The 19,216-nt window shown below is 39.8% G+C and overlaps 1 protein-coding gene across 1 annotated transcript in view; it reads right to left on the reverse strand.

The window, feature by feature from the left end:
• KIT (KIT proto-oncogene, receptor tyrosine kinase) overlaps nucleotides 1-19,216 on the reverse strand; it is a 126,438-nt gene that overhangs the window by 6,436 nt on the left and 100,786 nt on the right. Inside the window, exons 14-20 of the mRNA XM_078678187.1 lie at nucleotides 15,033-15,183; nucleotides 13,453-13,541; nucleotides 11,451-11,578; nucleotides 8,014-8,136; nucleotides 6,869-6,980; nucleotides 6,614-6,713; nucleotides 4,478-4,577 (exon numbers count right to left, since the gene is read on the reverse strand). Of these exons, the coding sequence (XP_078534313.1) occupies nucleotides 4,478-4,577; nucleotides 6,614-6,713; nucleotides 6,869-6,980; nucleotides 8,014-8,136; nucleotides 11,451-11,578; nucleotides 13,453-13,541; nucleotides 15,033-15,183 (803 nt within the window). The remainder of the gene's footprint in view (nucleotides 1-4,477; nucleotides 4,578-6,613; nucleotides 6,714-6,868; nucleotides 6,981-8,013; nucleotides 8,137-11,450; nucleotides 11,579-13,452; nucleotides 13,542-15,032; nucleotides 15,184-19,216) is intronic.

Raw genomic sequence — 19,216 nt, forward strand, 5'->3', positions numbered from 1 at the left:
GCTAAACTCAAGCGCTCTGGTGGTCGCAGGTTTGCAATACTGGCCCCTGGTCTGTGAACACCTTCCCTCACGAGATTCGGACCTGCCAGGACCTCCTCTCATTCCGGAAAGCTTTAAAGTCCTGGCTCTATAGACAAGCATACCAATAACTCTCCATCTCACATCCATGACTATGCTCTGTTGATTTTAGCGCCAAGAAACCAACCGGTGATAGTGCGCTCAATAAATGCTTTATTAACATAACATAACATAACAATGATTATTGTGCTGTTGTTTATTACTGCTTACTCATGGCTCCGGTGAGAGACTGATTCATGGCCCTAAATGCTTACATCACATATATAGTTTGTGGTATGTAGAAGAAATATTCCTTGAAAGTATGTAAGACTTTAAAATCATATGTTCTAGCTGTGAATTTACTTCAGGCCACAGTACTCTGGCCAGGTCACAACAGTCTTTCCAGTTTGCAAGGAAAAGCTCCAGATGACTCCAGTTTCATCCAGGTTGGCAAGATATACGAGACACAACTTTATTTTTAGAACCAGAAGCAATAACAATATCAAAAAGCTATGAAGCATAAAGCTTTCAGGCAAGAGCAATTCAGACAGTTCACTGATCTTCAACTTTTTACTTTCGAGTTTTGATGCTCTCCTTTTCTCTTCAGCCATTCACCAAAGTGAATCAATACATGGTGGCTTCGCTGGCAGACCATGAAAAAGGGAGTGCAGAGGACTTCCGTGGTGTGGTCCAGTTATGAGTGCCTCAGGAGTGGTTAATACAAATTCTTCTTTCGTGCAACTCCAAACCCAAACTCCAAGTGGTGGAAAGTCAGGGTAGCCCAGGAGTGCATGCTAAGAGTGGTCTGCAACAGAAAATGTTAAGGGCCTGTGCCACTGAATTAAAATTTGCCCCATCCTTGGCAGTGGGGAAATTGTTGTTGGCATCCTTGTGAATGGAGGTGGAACCAAAGGGATTCCTCTCTTGCCCCACAGGTGCCCCATGCCTTTCCGAGCTGCCTTGTGCAAGGTGTCAGGGCCTTGGGAAACCAGGCACCCAATCTGCTCTCCATGTGTTGGAAGGGAGAGAAGGAAACTGAATGCTTCTTTGCCTAGCATCAACAGATAGAATGTCAGACATCAAGGAAGTTAGATGGGCCATGTGGCAATGAGGAGCCCACTATGTATGCTCCGTGCACTTCATAAATAAAAGTATGTGCACTGTTGCCCCACAGAAGGTCAGGAGCACCTGTTTTATGATTAACAAGGTCATGGTTGCAACAAAAAGAAGAGCAAACTGCAAAGGGCCGCTGCAGAAAGAGATGTGGGACCAGTGGTGGTCGCCACATACAAAAAGAGGAGAGGCGAGGGGAGAGGCATTGGGAAAGGAGCGTGGCAGAGTGCAGGGGACAAAGCACGGGGACAGAAAGCACAGGAGGGGGCACGGGGAAGGAGGGAGTGTTTACAATAAAAATAAAAAGTTTTCTTTAAGGGAAGTTGAATCCGCTCTGAACTCTGCACCAAAGGGCAGGGCCGTTGATCCGGATTGTCTCCCGGCTGACTTATTTTTATCTGGTCAGGATAATTGGCTTAAGTATATTTTTATTCTTGCCAATTCTATTGCTAGAGGTGCACCCATTCCCGACTCCTGGAGAGGAGCTGAAATTGTACCTATTTATAAGAAGGGGGACCGTTCTAGCCCAAACAACTACAGGCAAATCAGCCTAATTGATTCTACCCAAAAGATTATGGCTAGAATGGTCTTGAATAGAATCCAGATTTGGGTAGCAGAGAACAATATATTATCTCCCTTCCAAGCAGGTTTTAGGGCCCTTTTAAGTACAATCGATCAAGTGTTTTATTTTCTTTCAATCTATTGGTGTGTTGTACTATTGGAAGGTGGAACGATTTATGCCAAAGTTTGTAGACCTCAAAGCAGCTTTCGATACGGTCCAGAGAAACAAGCTTTGGGCAGTATTGAGAGACCTAGGGTTACCCCCAGAGCTCTTACAGCTTGTAGTTAAACTACACAAATCCAATTTTGCGCAGGTTCGTTGGGGCTCCCAAGGGAATATTACCACCAAAGTTCCAATCCACAAAGGTGTACGTCAACGGTGTGTCTTGGCCCCTACCTTGTTTTCATTGTTTATCAATGGCGTGATTAATTATTTTTTAGAGTGTTCTACGGATGCCCCCTCTGTAGCAGGCAAAAAGGCGCCAATACTTATGTTTCCCGATGACACCCTAATCTTATCAAAAACACAAGTAGGGTTGCAGCGAGCATTGACTTGTTTTGAGTCATTTTGCAAAGATCACGAACTAGTGGTAAACGTGGATAAAACTAAATTTATGGCCCTGCATAAACGTAAAGTTATTCAGTCTAGGGTTGTTATGAATATGGAGCCACTGGAACAAACAGATTTATTTACTTACCTTGGAAGAACTATAAGCCGTAACTAGATTGGAAACCTCAAATAGAAATTATGGCGCTTAAGCATTCCCAGCTTGCAGGGGCGATTTTGAAAGAATTTAGGCTCTCCCAGACCAAACCGGTTGAACCTGCGCTTAAGATATATAATACCAAGGTTATGGCTTCCATTTTGTATGGGGCGGAACTCTGGAGATTCGAAAATCTGTACCCAATAGCCCAGGCCCAAAAAATATTCCTTAGAGGTCTGAGGGGTCTTCCCCAAAGTACACCACTCTTTATAATTTGATCTGGGGTGTAACTCCTTGGCTGAGGTAGCCAGGTTTAGACCATTGGCTTATTGGAGAAGAATCTGGTCCACCCCGGAATTGGCACATTATGCTTTGGCATTTAAAGATATTATAGACGCTGACACCTTTTTTGATCAGTATGGTCGAAAATAAAGACTTAACACAGCAATAAAAAGTTACGCTTACCTGTTGCCCGCCACCTCCCTCGTCGCGCCTCGATGCTGGGACTTTTGTCCCAGCAGACACACTATGACCACATCACCGACTCCCTGTTCAATCCCCATGGTTCACAGCAGTGCGGGGATTGGCCTGAGCAGGCTGGAAAGATGGTCCGCTCAGGGAGTCTGTGAGGTTTCCCTAACCTGACTGTTCAGTACAGCCGAGTTAGAGAAACCTAAGTGCGCATGTGTGTTTTGGTCGGCCTGAGATGGCCGGCCAAACAAACATGAGCACTTAGGGAGTGCACATAGCACTCCTCCCCCCCCCCCCTGCCCATGCCTCAGCCCTGCCCCACCCCTCCCTGTACACGCTGGCTGAGCCAGCGACTTAAAAATAAAACAATACTGAAATTTTGTTTTATTTTTTTGCTGCTGGCTTTGAGCCAGAGGGGCAACGCTCATCTGCCATTGCGGAGGGGCCACCTCTGTGTGGGACCCATAAGCCCCTGCAAGGGCAGAAATGTCCATATTTTATTAAGTTACTCCCAAAGGAATACCTGCTCTATCTAGCAAGTCCAACTTGTGTAGGGAGGAATCTTATACCGTAGGTTTCCCATGAAGGAGACTAGATACCTGGGGGCAGAAGGGCACCGCTTTTAATCCACTTAATATGGCCTAGCTTTACTAAAGCTCCTGGGTGTGAGAGATCCCCAGGTGCTGCGGGGCAATGACAAGTTCTTATGCACCTGGTGTAAAAGAAAGGCCTACTTATCGTTAAAAAACTCTGCTAAAACCAATAGGTTTGGCTTATTTTATGGTGAAAAATAAATGCTATTTGTTGTGATAAAGCCAACATGCTTCTGTTTAATCATGCATCATAGGTGGGCAAAAGGTGTAGGCCCATTGTTTGAAGTGTAAATACACCTTTAACAAAGCTGTTAGGCATTCCTCATTGTTAGAGAGTATCCTTTCAAGTCTGGAATAGGCATATACTGATTGGTTGCAAATTTAAGGGGTAGGACATATCGGTGTGCAAGTTGTCATTATGTACATTGTGATAATGGTAACTTGTGACTTTTCTTCGCGGTACATGATCTCCATTTTGCTTATTACTCGAGGGCCCTTCTAACAGGAGTTGTACACTGCAATTCCACCAGCAATTATCTAAATGTTTCTCATTTTGCGAGTAGTATTTTTTGCTATTCAAATGTGTTCTGCACATTGCTGAGTTTCCAGCACACAATACTTTATCAGGTCAGCCTTGGACGGCTATGCCTCAGTACCCTGAGTAAAGTAGTAACACGTGTTCTTGGTCCTCAGTCTGAAGGGCCGCAGTACAGAGACTCCAATACATCAGAGATGAAACATCTCAGTTCTCACAATTGGGGTCTTCAGACTGTTTTGAGGCCTCCCAAACTACATTTGCCTTCCCCACTCTATGATGAAGCAATATCTTGATTGTATTGCTAAGTTTTTGGGATGTTATTCTATGAAAACCAGACAGCAAATTTTTATAGCTAATTAGATAAAGGCAAGTGATGGTAGCATTTTAGGAACAGACACTGCAAGTGCAGAGGTGTACTTAGTCACATATATCTTACTTACAGTGCTGTTGGAAAGTTGTTGCTCAACCAGCTGAACAATCTGTTGGAAGGTTGGTCTCTTTACAGGATTGGCATCCCAACAGCTTTTCATAATCTGATACCTGTATACAAAAGCATAAACACACTTAATTTCCTATGCAAAGCTTCATAAATATTAATAGGTTATTTAACAGTTCAATGTTCTATCAAGGTTTATAAGGTTTAATTTCATGAGCCAAGTTAAAAAAGAGGGTTGTTTAAATTACCCACGGCTCCAAATATATATGATACAGAGGTGGAAATAGCACCTCTGTACTTATTGTTAGATCTGACTTTTCAATTAAAATGCATGCTTTGTTTCACACAACTTTGTTGCTGCTTGGTGAATCTGCTTGAAAGTTTAAAGGTAAAAAGCTCATCAGATTTGGGCTCGGCCTGTCTTTCATGCAGATCCATAAAGCAGGGAGCAAAAAGAGGGAGAAATAAAAACAAGCGACTTTTACCATTTTAATACCCCCTCGCACTCCCCAAAAAGATCTACTGGCGTAGCTACAGAAAAAACATCTGAACTAAATAAATATAAAATACACAGTTGTGTGTGTGTGTTCGTGTATATCTTTCTTTGGAAGATGGGCTTTTCTACATCTATAGTGCTGTATTCACTTTTGAACTTTTTGAAAACAGATAATGCATTCTTGTCAGGAGATCAGCTGATGATCTAATAATTGCCTTTAAGCACAATGGCCGTTATAAAATATAGATGGAGAAACTGAAACCAGTCAAAAGCCCTTAAGTAATCTTCCTCTGTTTGGCCATTAATTTCAGGTAAAAAAAACTGTAATCCTTGTCGTAGCAGGCTGCATGCTGTTGCAGAATTGTGTTGCCATTACCATATTGATCAGAATGTTCACATTTACATCAATTTTGCGCTGCAGAAAAATAAAGTTTGTGATTACTAGCCTGGAAAAGTCACACTTGTGGAGCGCTTTCATGTGCTAGCTTATCAGGAAAAAATATCTAAAAGTGTGTTGATCTTGAAATTGGTGGACTGACAATATGGAGTCACTTGTTATAGACGTTCACCCTTGTCAAGGCTGCGCCGGGCATAGGGCGTTTTCCCGGGAGGCTGGAAGAGTGGGGGGGAGCGGCTTTGCAGCAGTGCATCACTTTTAAAAGCAACTGCTGCAGTGTTCCTTGTATATTCAGCAGTTGTAAGGGAACAATAAAAGTGTTAAGATAACTCTGGTGATTAATGCACCTAAAGAGAGATCAGAGTTTTGTCTGGTGATAGTTTTGACTCTTCTAAGATCGCGCAGAGGGCTAATATACTTGCTGCAAAGAACGAGTAGAATGCAGGTTACAGAGCAGCATTTTATGGGCATAGCTCAGTGGGTTACTGATTTTGTCACAGAGATGATTTTGTGAAATGCCATCAAAGAGTTGCATGCAAACTGCATGGTACAGATTAGACGGTTATGATTTTGTCCCAGTCTTTCGTTATCCTAATGTTGCTAAAATTGGTTTGTTTTGGTAGAAATAATTTCTTATTAGTAAAGCTAACCCTAACCACTGTGTTACGTTTTGAATCCTGAGTTTGTGCTTCTCCATACCAAGAACTCTTAAAAAATACCTAACAGTATTGGCAACATGCGAATCATTCACCTTGTAGTCACCTTTGTATTATGTAACATTTTCTATAGACTGATTTATGTATGATTCCTTGTCTCTGTATGTGTGATGTAAAGTGCTCTGAAACCTTACACTGATATGAGAGGTGCTATAAAACAAAAGAAATACATGTGAGAGAAGGGCTATGGAGAGATGAGGCACTGTTGGAGGGTGATAGTGAGTGAATCATTGAAAAGCCCCAACAAAGATTGCTCTGTAAGGTCACCATTTTCTATGCTTTAAAAGCTAATTCAATTGAATATTTAATTAAAGATGTGTTGTAGAATGCATCATTTTTCCATTTGTAACCAGATTTTCTTGTGGCGAGAACCCCCACAAACCCCCATTGTAGTGGTCAGACTCATTCGCTCCGCTCACTTGCTATGCACCATACAGGGGTTGGTCTGACAAGCTTTGCCAGGGTTGCTTTGGGTTCATAGTAAGGCCTTGTCCCTTGTACTACTACTGTGTGCCTGTATTGCTCACTTACATTTCAGATGGTGCACAGTCCGGGCTTAGCATTCTGTATCCATCCTTTATCATTTTGTAGAACTTTGAATCAACTGGAATCCGGGGGTATGGGCTGCTTCCTGCACAGAAATTGTTGAAGAATTAAATGCCGTTTAACAATCCGTATTCACAAACAAAACAAATCAAGAAAAGAAGATGTTGCATAGAATGTGAGACTTTTTCCTATTTAGCCAATGCCTATAGTCATAAAATATTTAAGGTGCAAATTTATTACCTAAAGAAAATATTTCCCAGAGAAGTATTCCATAGGACCAGACATCGCTCTCAAAAGTGTACACACAGTTGAAAATGCTCTCGGGAGCCATCCACTTTACAGGAAGTCGTGCCTTCAAAAAAGAGAAAATAAATATATATATATATATATATATCTTTTTTTTAAATTAGGAGACACGATGACAAATAGTATTTTGATAAACTACTAGCTGCAATTACAAACAAGCATTTACAATGCAATAGGTCTAACAAATGCGATTTTTGGAGCTATTGGCATTGTAAATGGCAATGCCTTTTAGAAAAAATTAAAAAGTATTGTCATTTACAATACCAAAAGCAACACTTATTGTATTGCAGAGCGCGGTGCCGTGAAGCGGGCGCCGCACTCATGAAAGTAAAAAAAAAAAAGAAGAAGAAAGAGCCCGGTGTCCCTGAATCGGGGGCCACAATCATTAGTAAAGTTAATAAAAAAATTATGAAACCAAGCGCGGTGTCCCTGAAGTGGACGCCGTGCTTGGTATTAAATTAAAATAAATAAATAAACAGAGCGCCCTGAAGTAGGCGCCACACTCAACATGCAAATACAACAAAATAAAGCAGCCGCCATTGTCCCCATCAGTGTCAATAACAAAAATAGTGCTCACTCACAAGATAAAGCAAAACCAAAGGGGATGATGGACGGAGTGTTGAACATTGCAAGCACTCACCCCCAGTCAACTGTTCTCGGTTTAATCCATCATCATTCTTTAGCTCACTCCGCCACCTCTGTTCAGACAAGGCCATATGCAAATCAGCCTGACCCTGTGCCTCATGGGAACAGTCCAGCACTCACAAGATAAAGCAGCCCATGTAATGTGCCAAGTAAAATGTCCAGTCCTTATGGGCGGTAACAAATGGCGACAAGGCAGTAACAAGGAGGGACTAACAAGCCTCATAATGCATTGGAAGCCAGCATTTACTAAGTACAATGACACCAGCCAATTAAGAATATGGGAGGAGTGTAGGCGAGGCTTCCACCGCATACTCTACTACAGCATGCCTCACAGAGCGAGCAGTTCATGCGCGCTGCCGCTAGGCTCGACCTAAAACAGATACTAGTACGCATTTAGCAATGTGCACAATGAATAGCTGCAATAATATACTCACATTGCCCTTAACCACGTAATTTGAGTCACTCTTAATATCCCTCGCAAGCCCAAAATCACAGATCTTTGTAATGCGACCACGAGTGAGAAGGATGTTTCTAGCCGCCAGGTCACGATGAATGCACTAAGGAAGAGAATAATCTGAATTTAGAGTAACCATAAGAGTAGAGGAAAACACAGTGTGTTACTGTTTTATTGGCATTAGCTGGCAAAAACAAACGTTCATTAGTTGCAAGTGTTAAAAAAAAAAGTACGGTTTCATCGCTACTGACAACAGGTTTGAAATCAGCCGTATAAAATTTGATTTTGGTTCCCGTCAAAAATGGGCGCAAAGTGTAGGGGAACTGCCTTCATTGGGGGGGCAATTACCTTGCAGACATTGTACATTGCTATAGGAGGTGGCATATACTGTACAGTCCTTAGAACCCAATGCACAAGAAGAAAGATTGGCCATCTGCAAATTCATTAAAGAAACCAGCAAGATAATAATTTTGAATAACTCTGTGGTTAGAACTATTGGTGAGATGAAAAACAGTCTTGTGCCTTTAAAAATACTGAGAGGAATTTCAGTAAACAAAGGTCAATATTCTTTGCTGCACATCTGATTAACAGTCTAAAGATACACTCCGAGAGGGATATTGGGGAAGAGGAAGAAATTAAAATAGGGGGTTGAGAGGGTGGGGGGAGTCAAGAGAGGGAGAGAGAAAGAGTAATAGAGCAGTCAAGAGCAAGAGGATGCGACAAGCTTGTCAAATTTATTCTGTAAAATCTGCAATTTGAGGACAGAATTCCAAGTGGGCGGCTTATAGGATATTTCAACACCAAACAAATGGACTTTGTATAGAGGATTTATAATTAATCGAAAACAATTCACTTACAAGTTATGGGATTTATCAACTGCAAACCCTTTTATGATTTTAAAGAACAACATATAAAGTTACTATTTCTACTGGTCCATTTCACATTAGAATTGATTCTTGTACTTGAATAATTTGCAGCGAAAACAGAAAGGGAGCAAAAACTAAATTATACTCTGCCCTCTACCTTATTGAAGGTGATTTCACGTGTGGATACATCCTGTGGAATTCATGGATAAGAGGTGCTAGTAATTTGGAGGGTCCTGTTCTCACAAACTGGTTGCAGTGAGGTATTCCCTTATCTATAAATAATACTTTTAAAAAGTTCTTGATTTAAAAAAGTTCTTGAAGACCTGGCTTTTTGTCAAAGCTTATCCTTAGTCATCGGATTGCCTTTTATGATCTTTTTTATAGGCGCCTTGATGCCTTTTGGCAAAGTCGCGCATTACAAGTTTTTATTCAATTCAATTCAATTCACTTGCCAACTAAGGATAGTTTCCATTTGTTTTTCCCTCTAGAATTTTGAGCGCACAGGGCAATTATATCGGTCTTTGCCCAATATGATTTTTTTTTATCTACAATGGAAAAAGTTAATGATCTGCACCGTTTCTTCTACTTTATAGCACATTACCTCCTTAGATGGGACTTTACCTAATGTTAGTTCAGAGAGAAGGCTACTTGGTGAGAACCTTGTCAATTCCTCCAAGCAATCAGAGGCATAACTTTCTATTTGTCCTGCAACAGAAGTCTCACTTGGAAACACCAGTCCAAGCAGCATCACCAAATTCTTTATGGTCATTATTGCTCGGGGTCAGAAGGTAGTGATGAAGTGTTGCTCAGGAAGCTTTCTGCATGACATATTGTTTCCAATAGTTTAAAATACACATAGAGGAGACACTTTGGCTCTGTCCCAGAGGAATTTCACTCTCACATCATTCTACTGCAAGGCTTGATGGGCAAATTTACAGCTAAAAAGTACATTCAATCACTACACGTTCAATTATTTATGCCATTTATGTATTCTATATGAAAAAAATATTTGTTATTTTTTCACTAAACCAGCTTTTTGTTTTTATTACCACCATTACCTCCAAGTCAGGACTTTCATGTGTGCAAATGTTACAATATTAATGCAAGTCATACTGGTTTTGCCAAAACTTGTTTTTCTGTAGCAGACAAGGAACACTGTCCTTTTATAGTTAAGTACAAACAAGTGCTTGGTTTAGGAAAGGAACTATAAAAGTATTGATAACAGGTAGGCATTTACTGTTGACCATTGGAAAATTTCTATTGACTGCTTGAATTTTTTGTGTGCGCAAAAACCCCATAGTTGTGTTCACTATGTATAACTGGGAGTTTTTCTATTCCCATGTGCATTTTGTGAATATCCATGATACAGAGTCCATACTTAGTGCTGCTGTCTACTACCCCAAATCTGATAAATAAGTTATTTTTAAGACTTAATGGAGGTAGGAAAATGTACAACTTGCTGATAAACAATTATGACCCATCTCCTGCATCGAGAGTGTCCTAGATTTGTCTTCTGTATATTTTTCTTGGAGCTATGTTGGTCTAAGACTGAACTCAAGGGTATAATGCAAAATGTTTGAGTTTATATTTGTATTGATCTAGACTCTGAAGTTACTCTCAACATAGTGGTACCGATCGAGAATGGATTTTAAATAGGTTTGCCCTCTTTCTTGTTTGACTCCATATTTTACCTCAGGAAAAAGTAGGTATGAGCAAAGTTATTCATCTAGCACAATTTATACATTACATTTGAGTCAGGATCAAGACTACTCTATAGTGTTGTTTTTTGATTAAACACACCTAAAGCATTATATTTTCAAGAGATGGAGCAATGCCTCTTCTGTAGTTCAATCCAGTTGGTGTGTGTATAAAAATACACTTACAGACCTTCTTTCAAGAGATTCAGCAACATCCCTTCCACAGTTCAAATTCAATAATTAATTAATTCTCTGGCAAATTGCAGGTTCTCTACAAAAGGCACAACTATGATAGGAAGGGGTTTATTTTGCTAATAGCATATTTCTGATCAGGGTCACAAACTGTTGATGTTTTTCAGAGACAGTGAGAAATACGATCAAACTGTTAAAAATGCAAACCAATGATCATAAAAAAATAACTGCATTTATATCCACCAGAGAATACATTTCTGGCAAAACATCAACGCAGAGACAATATTTTAGTAAACCATAAATGTGTCTGTTCTAAGAGTCCAATTCTTACTCTAATCATTTTGCATGGGTACTAGCCAAACTGGAGAACAAAAAGAGCATTTGATAATTTTTATCTCACAAGCCATTTCTGCTAGTCACTCTGTGGGAAGTGTATGATCATATTAGACTGTAGAATGTGTGAGGTATGCAGTGAGATATCCTTGTGTGGTTGAGGGGTAGGAGTCTAAGGGTTGGCAGTTAGTTGTGTGAACAGTCAATGCTTGCTTCATTGCATCATTGCTCCCCTGATTACATGCAACTTCAATTAATCTTAGAGAGTGCCCACGGTTGTGTAGAACATTCATTTATTTTCTAACACTCCATGATTGAGAAACACTTACATTTTTAGAAGCGAGAAAGCTCATTCCCTTGGCAACTTGATACGAAAAACTTAACAGGTCCTCAATGTCTATAGCCAAATCATCTTCCTCGGGGACAGAGATGTTAATATTTCGATCAATGTATGAGCCTATCAAACAAAGAAAAAAATGTTACTTTTTTATTGCGCCAAGAACAAAATCATTATTTTACTGAGTTCCATTTGTTTCATTATATACTACAGTACTTTCTCAAACCCGTACAGCTATAACTCAGTGCTTTTGAGGGAAAACATATGTTAAGAGATACTTAAGCAGAATATGTGCTGCAACAGATGTCACAGGAAGCACCACAATATGGTTTGCACTGTGCTGTGCAGGTTGGTGTTTTCATAGCAAACTTCGAGTTGTGCACTCAAGTCCGGTCAATTTTATGGTTGTTTACATTCAAAGTTAAATGGAAGAGCTTACATAATTTAAAACAGTGTACATTAAAAATGTATTTTTCACTGAGTAGCGAACTGTAGCAATTAAGGGATTTTTCAATATAATTTCAAGTTTGATAGCTAAGGGAAATACTTTAGCCTAAGGAGTTTGATATATCTATTATTGGATTACGGGAAGTAATATATACTTGTTGTCACTGTATGCTACTGAGACACCCTGACTCCACCTCTACGTCTGACTGTTCCAAAAAGGTTGGACATCAGTAGAATGGATCAGGAGGAAGGCTCCAGCTGCAGCAATATAGAGAAATCATTACAATTATGCCTTACAGAGTTACTAAATAAAGTAGTGCCTGTGTGTTCACCCTTGAAGGTGCAGATAGACCAGGGACTGGGGAAACGGAGTCATAGGACACAGATTAACCTGTTTTATAGAGATTTAAGGCAGAGAGTTCAGTAGCAGCTGTGACGATGGTGGTCTGCTTTATGAACACATATGTGCAATCATAACAATTCACAAACGAGCATTCTTCAGTCCAGTTTTGAAATTTAAATTTCAGTCAATCTTATCCTGCATGTATATCTGTCAAGCGTATTCCAGAAACAGGTGTGCCCTTGACATATTGAATCTTAGAAAACTGTGTTCTTGTTTTGACAGATATAAGGCTGTGTAAGCACAAGCTCAAGGCAATTTATATAGGACCACAAACCAAATGGTAGATATACCTCGAAGTTACTTTTCCTTGTAATATAGTCTCTCTCTCCAACTACCCAGACAGCATATTTCTCTATCTGTCTGCCGTGCAGCACCTTTCTTTGATAAACTCTGGGTAGCAAGGCTAGCTTTACATTTCTTGTGCTGATCTCTAAGCCAATTCTGTAATATTTAGTTACCTAGTTATAAATTGCAGAACATATTTGTGGGTTAGATAGTAACGGCTAATATTCACTCACAGGATTTGCCTATGTATGGTATTTCTTGTCGGTCCATTTTCATGTTCAATAACATTAATTAGATTCCACACCAAGATTGGTCAATGAAATATTGCATCACATTATTTGTAACACTCGAAAAATATCTTTATGGGTGCTGCAGGTCAATAAGCATTCAGAATTACAGTTCACACCTCTCCTTACAATTCACACCACATTTTTGGTTAAATCTGTAGATCAGGTTAAGTTAGTGGAAGTACTGAGAAGGCAGGTAGGGTGCTTTAAAAAGCTTAAATATCTGTAACATGCATACTGGTTGTACTGGAAAATTTTAAAGTCACACAACCAACTCTAATGGACCAATGGTCTTCGAGAATGAAGCGGCTGGAGTTCAAAACATTGTGTTTTCACTTTTATACAAGAGAACTATTTTACATCTGATTTTGAACAATGGATAGCAGGAGTTATGTGAGTTGCTAATTCACATCAATCATAAGGGAAGGTGCAATACCACTAAACCTCAGTATCCACATACAAGTTCTCTTTTCACAATGTTCATTTGGAAAACAAAATCTACCTTGACTAAATTTTGTAAATACAGTAGATGTTGGTTTTTATGATCAATGATTTAATACACAAACACTTACTGGGCCTTCCAAATCTTCTTTTTTCTTGCTTGGGCGGGACAACATAAGGAACCCCCGGTTTCATATCCATATATTCACTGTTCAAGTTGCTGTTTAAAAATAAACATGAGTTACTTACAAGACATCCTTGAAAAATTATGTTACTCTCCATCATTCTTTATCCAGCTATAACCAACTCCAGCATCTTATATGTTAAATAAAAAGTCTGCCAGATGGTCCTTTTTGTCTTTTAAACATAACAGGAGATGTGTGGGGTGAGGCTAATACAGTTGTTTACTCTACTACAATAATGTTCTCGGTTTAACTGAACTGGATGCTTTTTTTAAATTTTAGATACAGCACTAAAGTTGTGTACTGTTACAGGGTTAAGCAGGCACAGAAGGCCATAATGATGGTTTTAGAATACTTTACTGCGCAAAGAAAAAGTTTGAGCAAAGATTTTCTAAAAGCCCCAATAGCAGTAAGAATAGGCCTAGATACCAGGTAGGTAGTGGGAGAAAGAAAATTCATCATTAGATAGGCATGAGAGAAACATTTCTTACAAGTATGCATTCACTAATACAAGGCAACTACAAACAGTACACTACATCCAGGTGTAGCACTGCCTGTATTAGATTGTATAACTACAGGCAAAGGTTTAAGCCCTGATCAACTAGTCATACAAGTATGGAGAAACACGAATCCACCAGATGCCAATGTGGACTACCTACCACCCACTACTAGTATTCGGATTAAAAATATCCAGGACGATTTACTTAATTTGAAGGGGAAAACCTTGTTCTTAGAGTACGGGTTAGTGACCTACACTACAGAAATTACTGCTGTCTCTACCAGCCTATAATTTGAAAATGGCCACAACAAATGTTGAGGGACATTAATTCACATCCAGATCACCCCTACTGTGGTTGGATAAAATCCTTGAGAGACTCTGGCAATCTAAAATCGTCATCATGATTAAAAGAGGACTTTGTAAAAAAACTTGTTGGGGTACTGCTGCCATAGATTTCGCCATAGATTTCAAAAAGAAAAAAGAACAATTGATGGATAGAATGCAGAACAATGTCATACATTCACCCCAGTACAGAGATCTGGGCCTAATGTATTTATTTTTTTTGCTCAACATGCCATTCCAATTTGGACCCAGCCATATGCAAATCAGTCGTGAGCCTGCGCCCAATGGGAACAGTCCAGCCCGAACTGCCAGGCCAGGTCCTCCTTGGACTGGAAATAAGTATCCTAGGACCGGTTTCGGGCTTTCAGCCCTCATCGGCCAGGATAGCTTGACTCCAGTGGCATGGAGAGAACGGGACCCATGTCTGGGCATAACCGGCCCACTCGGGGTGACAAATCAAAAAAAACAATTGATGGACAGAATGCAGAACATACATTCACCCCATTCATGATTGCTAATCTTTTTTAAATCTGCAAATACTGTTAATGTGGAAGATGCATGCAACACCTAAATAACAACTAACTTGCAAGTCATCTACATCTCTCTGCATCGAGATCACCTACCCTACAATATTCAATTTTCTAGATTTAAACGTTTTGTGATATTTTTTTGGGAGGGGGGGACCTACCACAAAAGGTCCTTTGGACTTAGAAGATTCTTGTAAAGTGCAATTTCAACATGGTCTTCAAGCTTTGGACAAATAAATGAATCCCGCTTTCTCCGTAGATAATTCAAAAGATCTCCATAGCAGCAATATTCTGTAATTATTAAAGTGGGACCTGAAAGAAAAACAGATTGATTTTTTAAAGGGTTGCATTTAGTGAAAGACTGCTATCATAATTTTTTTCTTTTGATGTACATTCGCTGAATACCCGCTCCAATAGGTATAGAGATTATAAACTCGGACAAAAAAGACATTACTTGGTTAAATAGGAATTACTGAGTGTAGGAAATATCACGTTTAGCAGAATGTGGTTGCCACTTATAATATAGTGTCAATGAGATTACCAGAAACCCCCCAAAAACAAAAACCTCAAGGTTTTACTTCCAATACTAGAGGGATATAAATACAATTTCTAGTACATAGTGAACATACGGGTCACAATATATGTGGTCAGTGCAAAATCAAAGAAAAAGTAATATGGGAAGAGGTGAATACATGAGCATATAAATTACACTCTAAACTTGAAAAGAAATGAGAGGTGGGTCTTGAGCCAAAGGTTGGGGCATGAATGTTAAAGAACACAGTATTTAATTTTATGCTATATTTTCATCATTGTTTAACAGTAATATTCGCACCCCGTTGTTAGAACAAGCCTCGTTAAAAGCAACTATCACTCCGAATAATTAAATTATATACAAGAGGAAAGAGCAAATGCCGGACAGAGAGAAATGACTGCACCTAGCTTGACTCAAAGTCAGTATGAGAAGTGATTAACTAATGAGTGTAGAATTGAGAACAGCTATGTCTCCTACACTAGGAAGGGTAATTTCCAATGCTTTATGTGGGTCAGACTCAAGCATTCTCCCACAAGAACTTCAATATGCACTAGCAGATTCACTGTAATCTACAAAGACTTCTGTTATCATCACTGGCTTCCAGAGAGATTGTTCTCCAAGTGTGAGTAGGCCATTCTCCCTTTGAAGAACTGCAAGTAATTTGTTTAGTACCTGCCATCCTTAATTCTGGAACATTTATTCACACTGCACAGAGGGGTGATCAAGAACAGCACCTACATTTTAAAATGTATTCCTAACTGATTTACTCCCACCTGAAATCAAGTCCACTGAAAGTTCCTTAGTAGCGGCTTTTCCAGAACGTGGAATGTAAACTGATGTGTTTGTTTCACTTCACTTACAAATCGAGTTTTTTATGACGTCTGGATTTTACTGTGAAATAGAGAAATTTTTCCTTGAGTATTGCCAACTTTTAATTAAAAAAATGTGAACTTTAGTCACTTGAAAATCATTGGTGTGATAACCACAACTGACCATTGTGATCAGGGCAACCCGTTACAAAAATGGGAGGCTTGATAGATAAATGTGTGGCTTAGAGGAGGACATGTCGAGGCTGCCCTCACTGGCAGGGTTCAGAGTATTAAGAAATTGTTATTTAAATGGAAAGCAGAAATCTGGGATCTTCAACTTTCTGAACAGCTAAAAATTGGTAATAGAAGCAGGAAAGAGAACCGAGATCTATTTATTTAATGTGCCCTTGCTGTTCAAAGAGAATGGCGGCTGCCTTTTTGTCTTATTAGCCTTTTTAAATTAGAACAAAATGAGGCGACAAATGATAGAACATCTTTTAACAGTAATGAAAAGTTCCACCTAGGCAGACTGTACATCATATTAAGCACCAACTCACTATACAGCACTCCAACTGTGAATGTTGGCAAACTTAACATTTAAGTGTAAACTAGGATAATTATCATGTAAACACATCAGGAGAGCCATTGCTCATAAGTACTATACTGCAAGAGGAATACAAGAAAAGATCACCCAAGGACACTCATACACATAATCATCTACTTGATATGGAAAATCACAGCACCAGCATTAGCTGGGAAGGGCTGTCTTTAATAGCGTCAAGGACAAGTGAAGCATTAGACAAAGTTGATCAAGAGGCTCTTAAGCAAACTATTTTGAGAAACCAACCCTTTGATGTTTTGCAACATTACAGCCCCTCTGGACAATTGTGAGCAATGCAGAAACCAAGGCAAAGAGAGCTACTGGCAGCATCAAGGGATGCTTTTTACCAGCAGATTTAAATAACCAACAAATAAGCATAAATAGGGGCTGAAACCAGCCATTTAGAAGAACATAACAGAATATTATGGTGTCCTAACAATCAGTGGATGGCAACGGGGCAGTGCATTACGGATAAATAATACTGTGTAGGTGATCAGCAGGCACAGGTGAAGGAAATAGGTCAGAATTAACACTGTGAAATGGAAAACTGGGCACATGAATTGAAATTAGGGAGAATATGTAGGTGCAGTATATGAGAAGTATTTCGTTTTGAAATTGAAGAAGGAAGTACTGTAGCAGGTTCTACATATTCTAGCAATTTATTAAAAACTGGGAAGGTTACACGGGAATATTTGAGTTTTTAGACAAGCACTGCATAGACTGCAAGGCCCCGAACAGGCCCCTAGTCATCAGAGCAGTCAAAAGGTGTCTTCATCTTATTTGTGATATGATGTAATAGGTCCATTGTGCACTGGTATGTCAATCAGTCTCTGACGTATTCAGCAGCAATGCTGACAGCTGCACTTCAAAAATGAGGTTTGCTATGCTTTCCAAGATGAAGAATGATCGATCAGCTTGCGTGGTACTTAAACCCCAAGATGATGAGCAGTCAAGGAAGACATTGTTTGCAATAGACGTGACAGGTGGGCCAAAGGATGGAACAAACCTTTGCAAGAATCCACTATATGTGAAAGCAGGCACGGGGCAAACGCTGAACTAACTGGGTTTGCGCACATGGTTCTATATACCTTGATCAATTTATCACCTGAGTAAAGCTTCCCACATTATTAGTTCACTTATGGAGACAGCAGAGTAGGGCCTGTTAAATAGTAGCTTTATGGGAACCTGCTGAAACGATGTATATTTTATAATATTTTATTGCACAGATGTGCTGGAACACAGGGCTGTCTTGGCGAGGTAAAGGCGTGGGAAAACATCTACCCACTCTGTTTTGAGCAGGAAGATCGACTACAAACTATCGTTGTCCTCAAAGGGGACATCTGTATTTTTAAAAGTCAAACAAGAAGATTAGATCCCCATTTCACTGGACAGCAAGGACGCAAGGTTGAAGTGGAGCGTTCGCAGGAAACCATTATAAATCCAAAGAGATTCTGCAGATGCAGGTTAAATAAACACAAGGGCGCAGAACGAATTCACGCTCAAGGCTGGGCATTAATGCGTCAGGCCAGACACCTTTGTTTGGTTTTGTTCACTTCCTGATGGAAGTTGCGATGCTCTGAAATCTTACAAAGTCTTTAAACAACCGGTCTGATTTACGTTTGTTTAAAATACAACTTCAGGTTGCGTTAGCAGCACATCTACAAGAGTGTGAGACTATGCATACACATCCAATAAAGTCCCTCACTCGCCCTATGTGCGATCCCAGAGAGAATTTAGGACAGGGAGACTACCTTGAAATAAGCGGGGTTAATGTGCTGCCAAAGGAAACACGGTTCAACAAACTCTCCAAACTAAGTTGCACCTCACTGTCATAGATAAAAGCCTGTTTCATAGCAGAAAATATTGCAAACTATAAATAGCTGAAACCACACATTTATTAGATTTAATAATGGGAGGAGGACAGAATGTTGGGTCCCTGGATTTTCAAATGAGAACATTTTGACGGATGCCTATGGTTGGACCAGCATCTGGCATGTATAGAATGAACTGTGCCCTAAGAAAAATCTTAGCGGCGCTGGTTCACTGGCCTACCAGCATTAAATAGTATGCATGACGTAGGCAGATGTGACGTGCTAAAGGGAAACATTAGCAATTGTTATGTTATGTTATGTTAGTTATTTCTTTTATAGCGCAGGTTCACCATCAGGTCTCTTCGCGCTTCTAGAGGAGAAAATTACAACAGGCAGTGCATTTGAGCTGGAAAGGGCAGACTTAAATTGTGGTCAATGCCTCCAAAAACAAGATGGTTTTAAGTTTTTTCCTAAAAAGAAGGAGATTCGGTTCTTTACGCAAGTTTCTGGGAAGATTGTTCCAAAACTGTGGGATCAACGTGGAAAAAGCTATCCCACCCTTGCGGGCCGAGTTGAACCGTGGGACAACCAG

Source organism: Lissotriton helveticus, chromosome 2_2, assembly GCF_964261635.1.
Source record: "Lissotriton helveticus chromosome 2_2, aLisHel1.1, whole genome shotgun sequence".
NCBI classification, from domain to species: domain Eukaryota; kingdom Metazoa; phylum Chordata; class Amphibia; order Caudata; family Salamandridae; genus Lissotriton; species Lissotriton helveticus.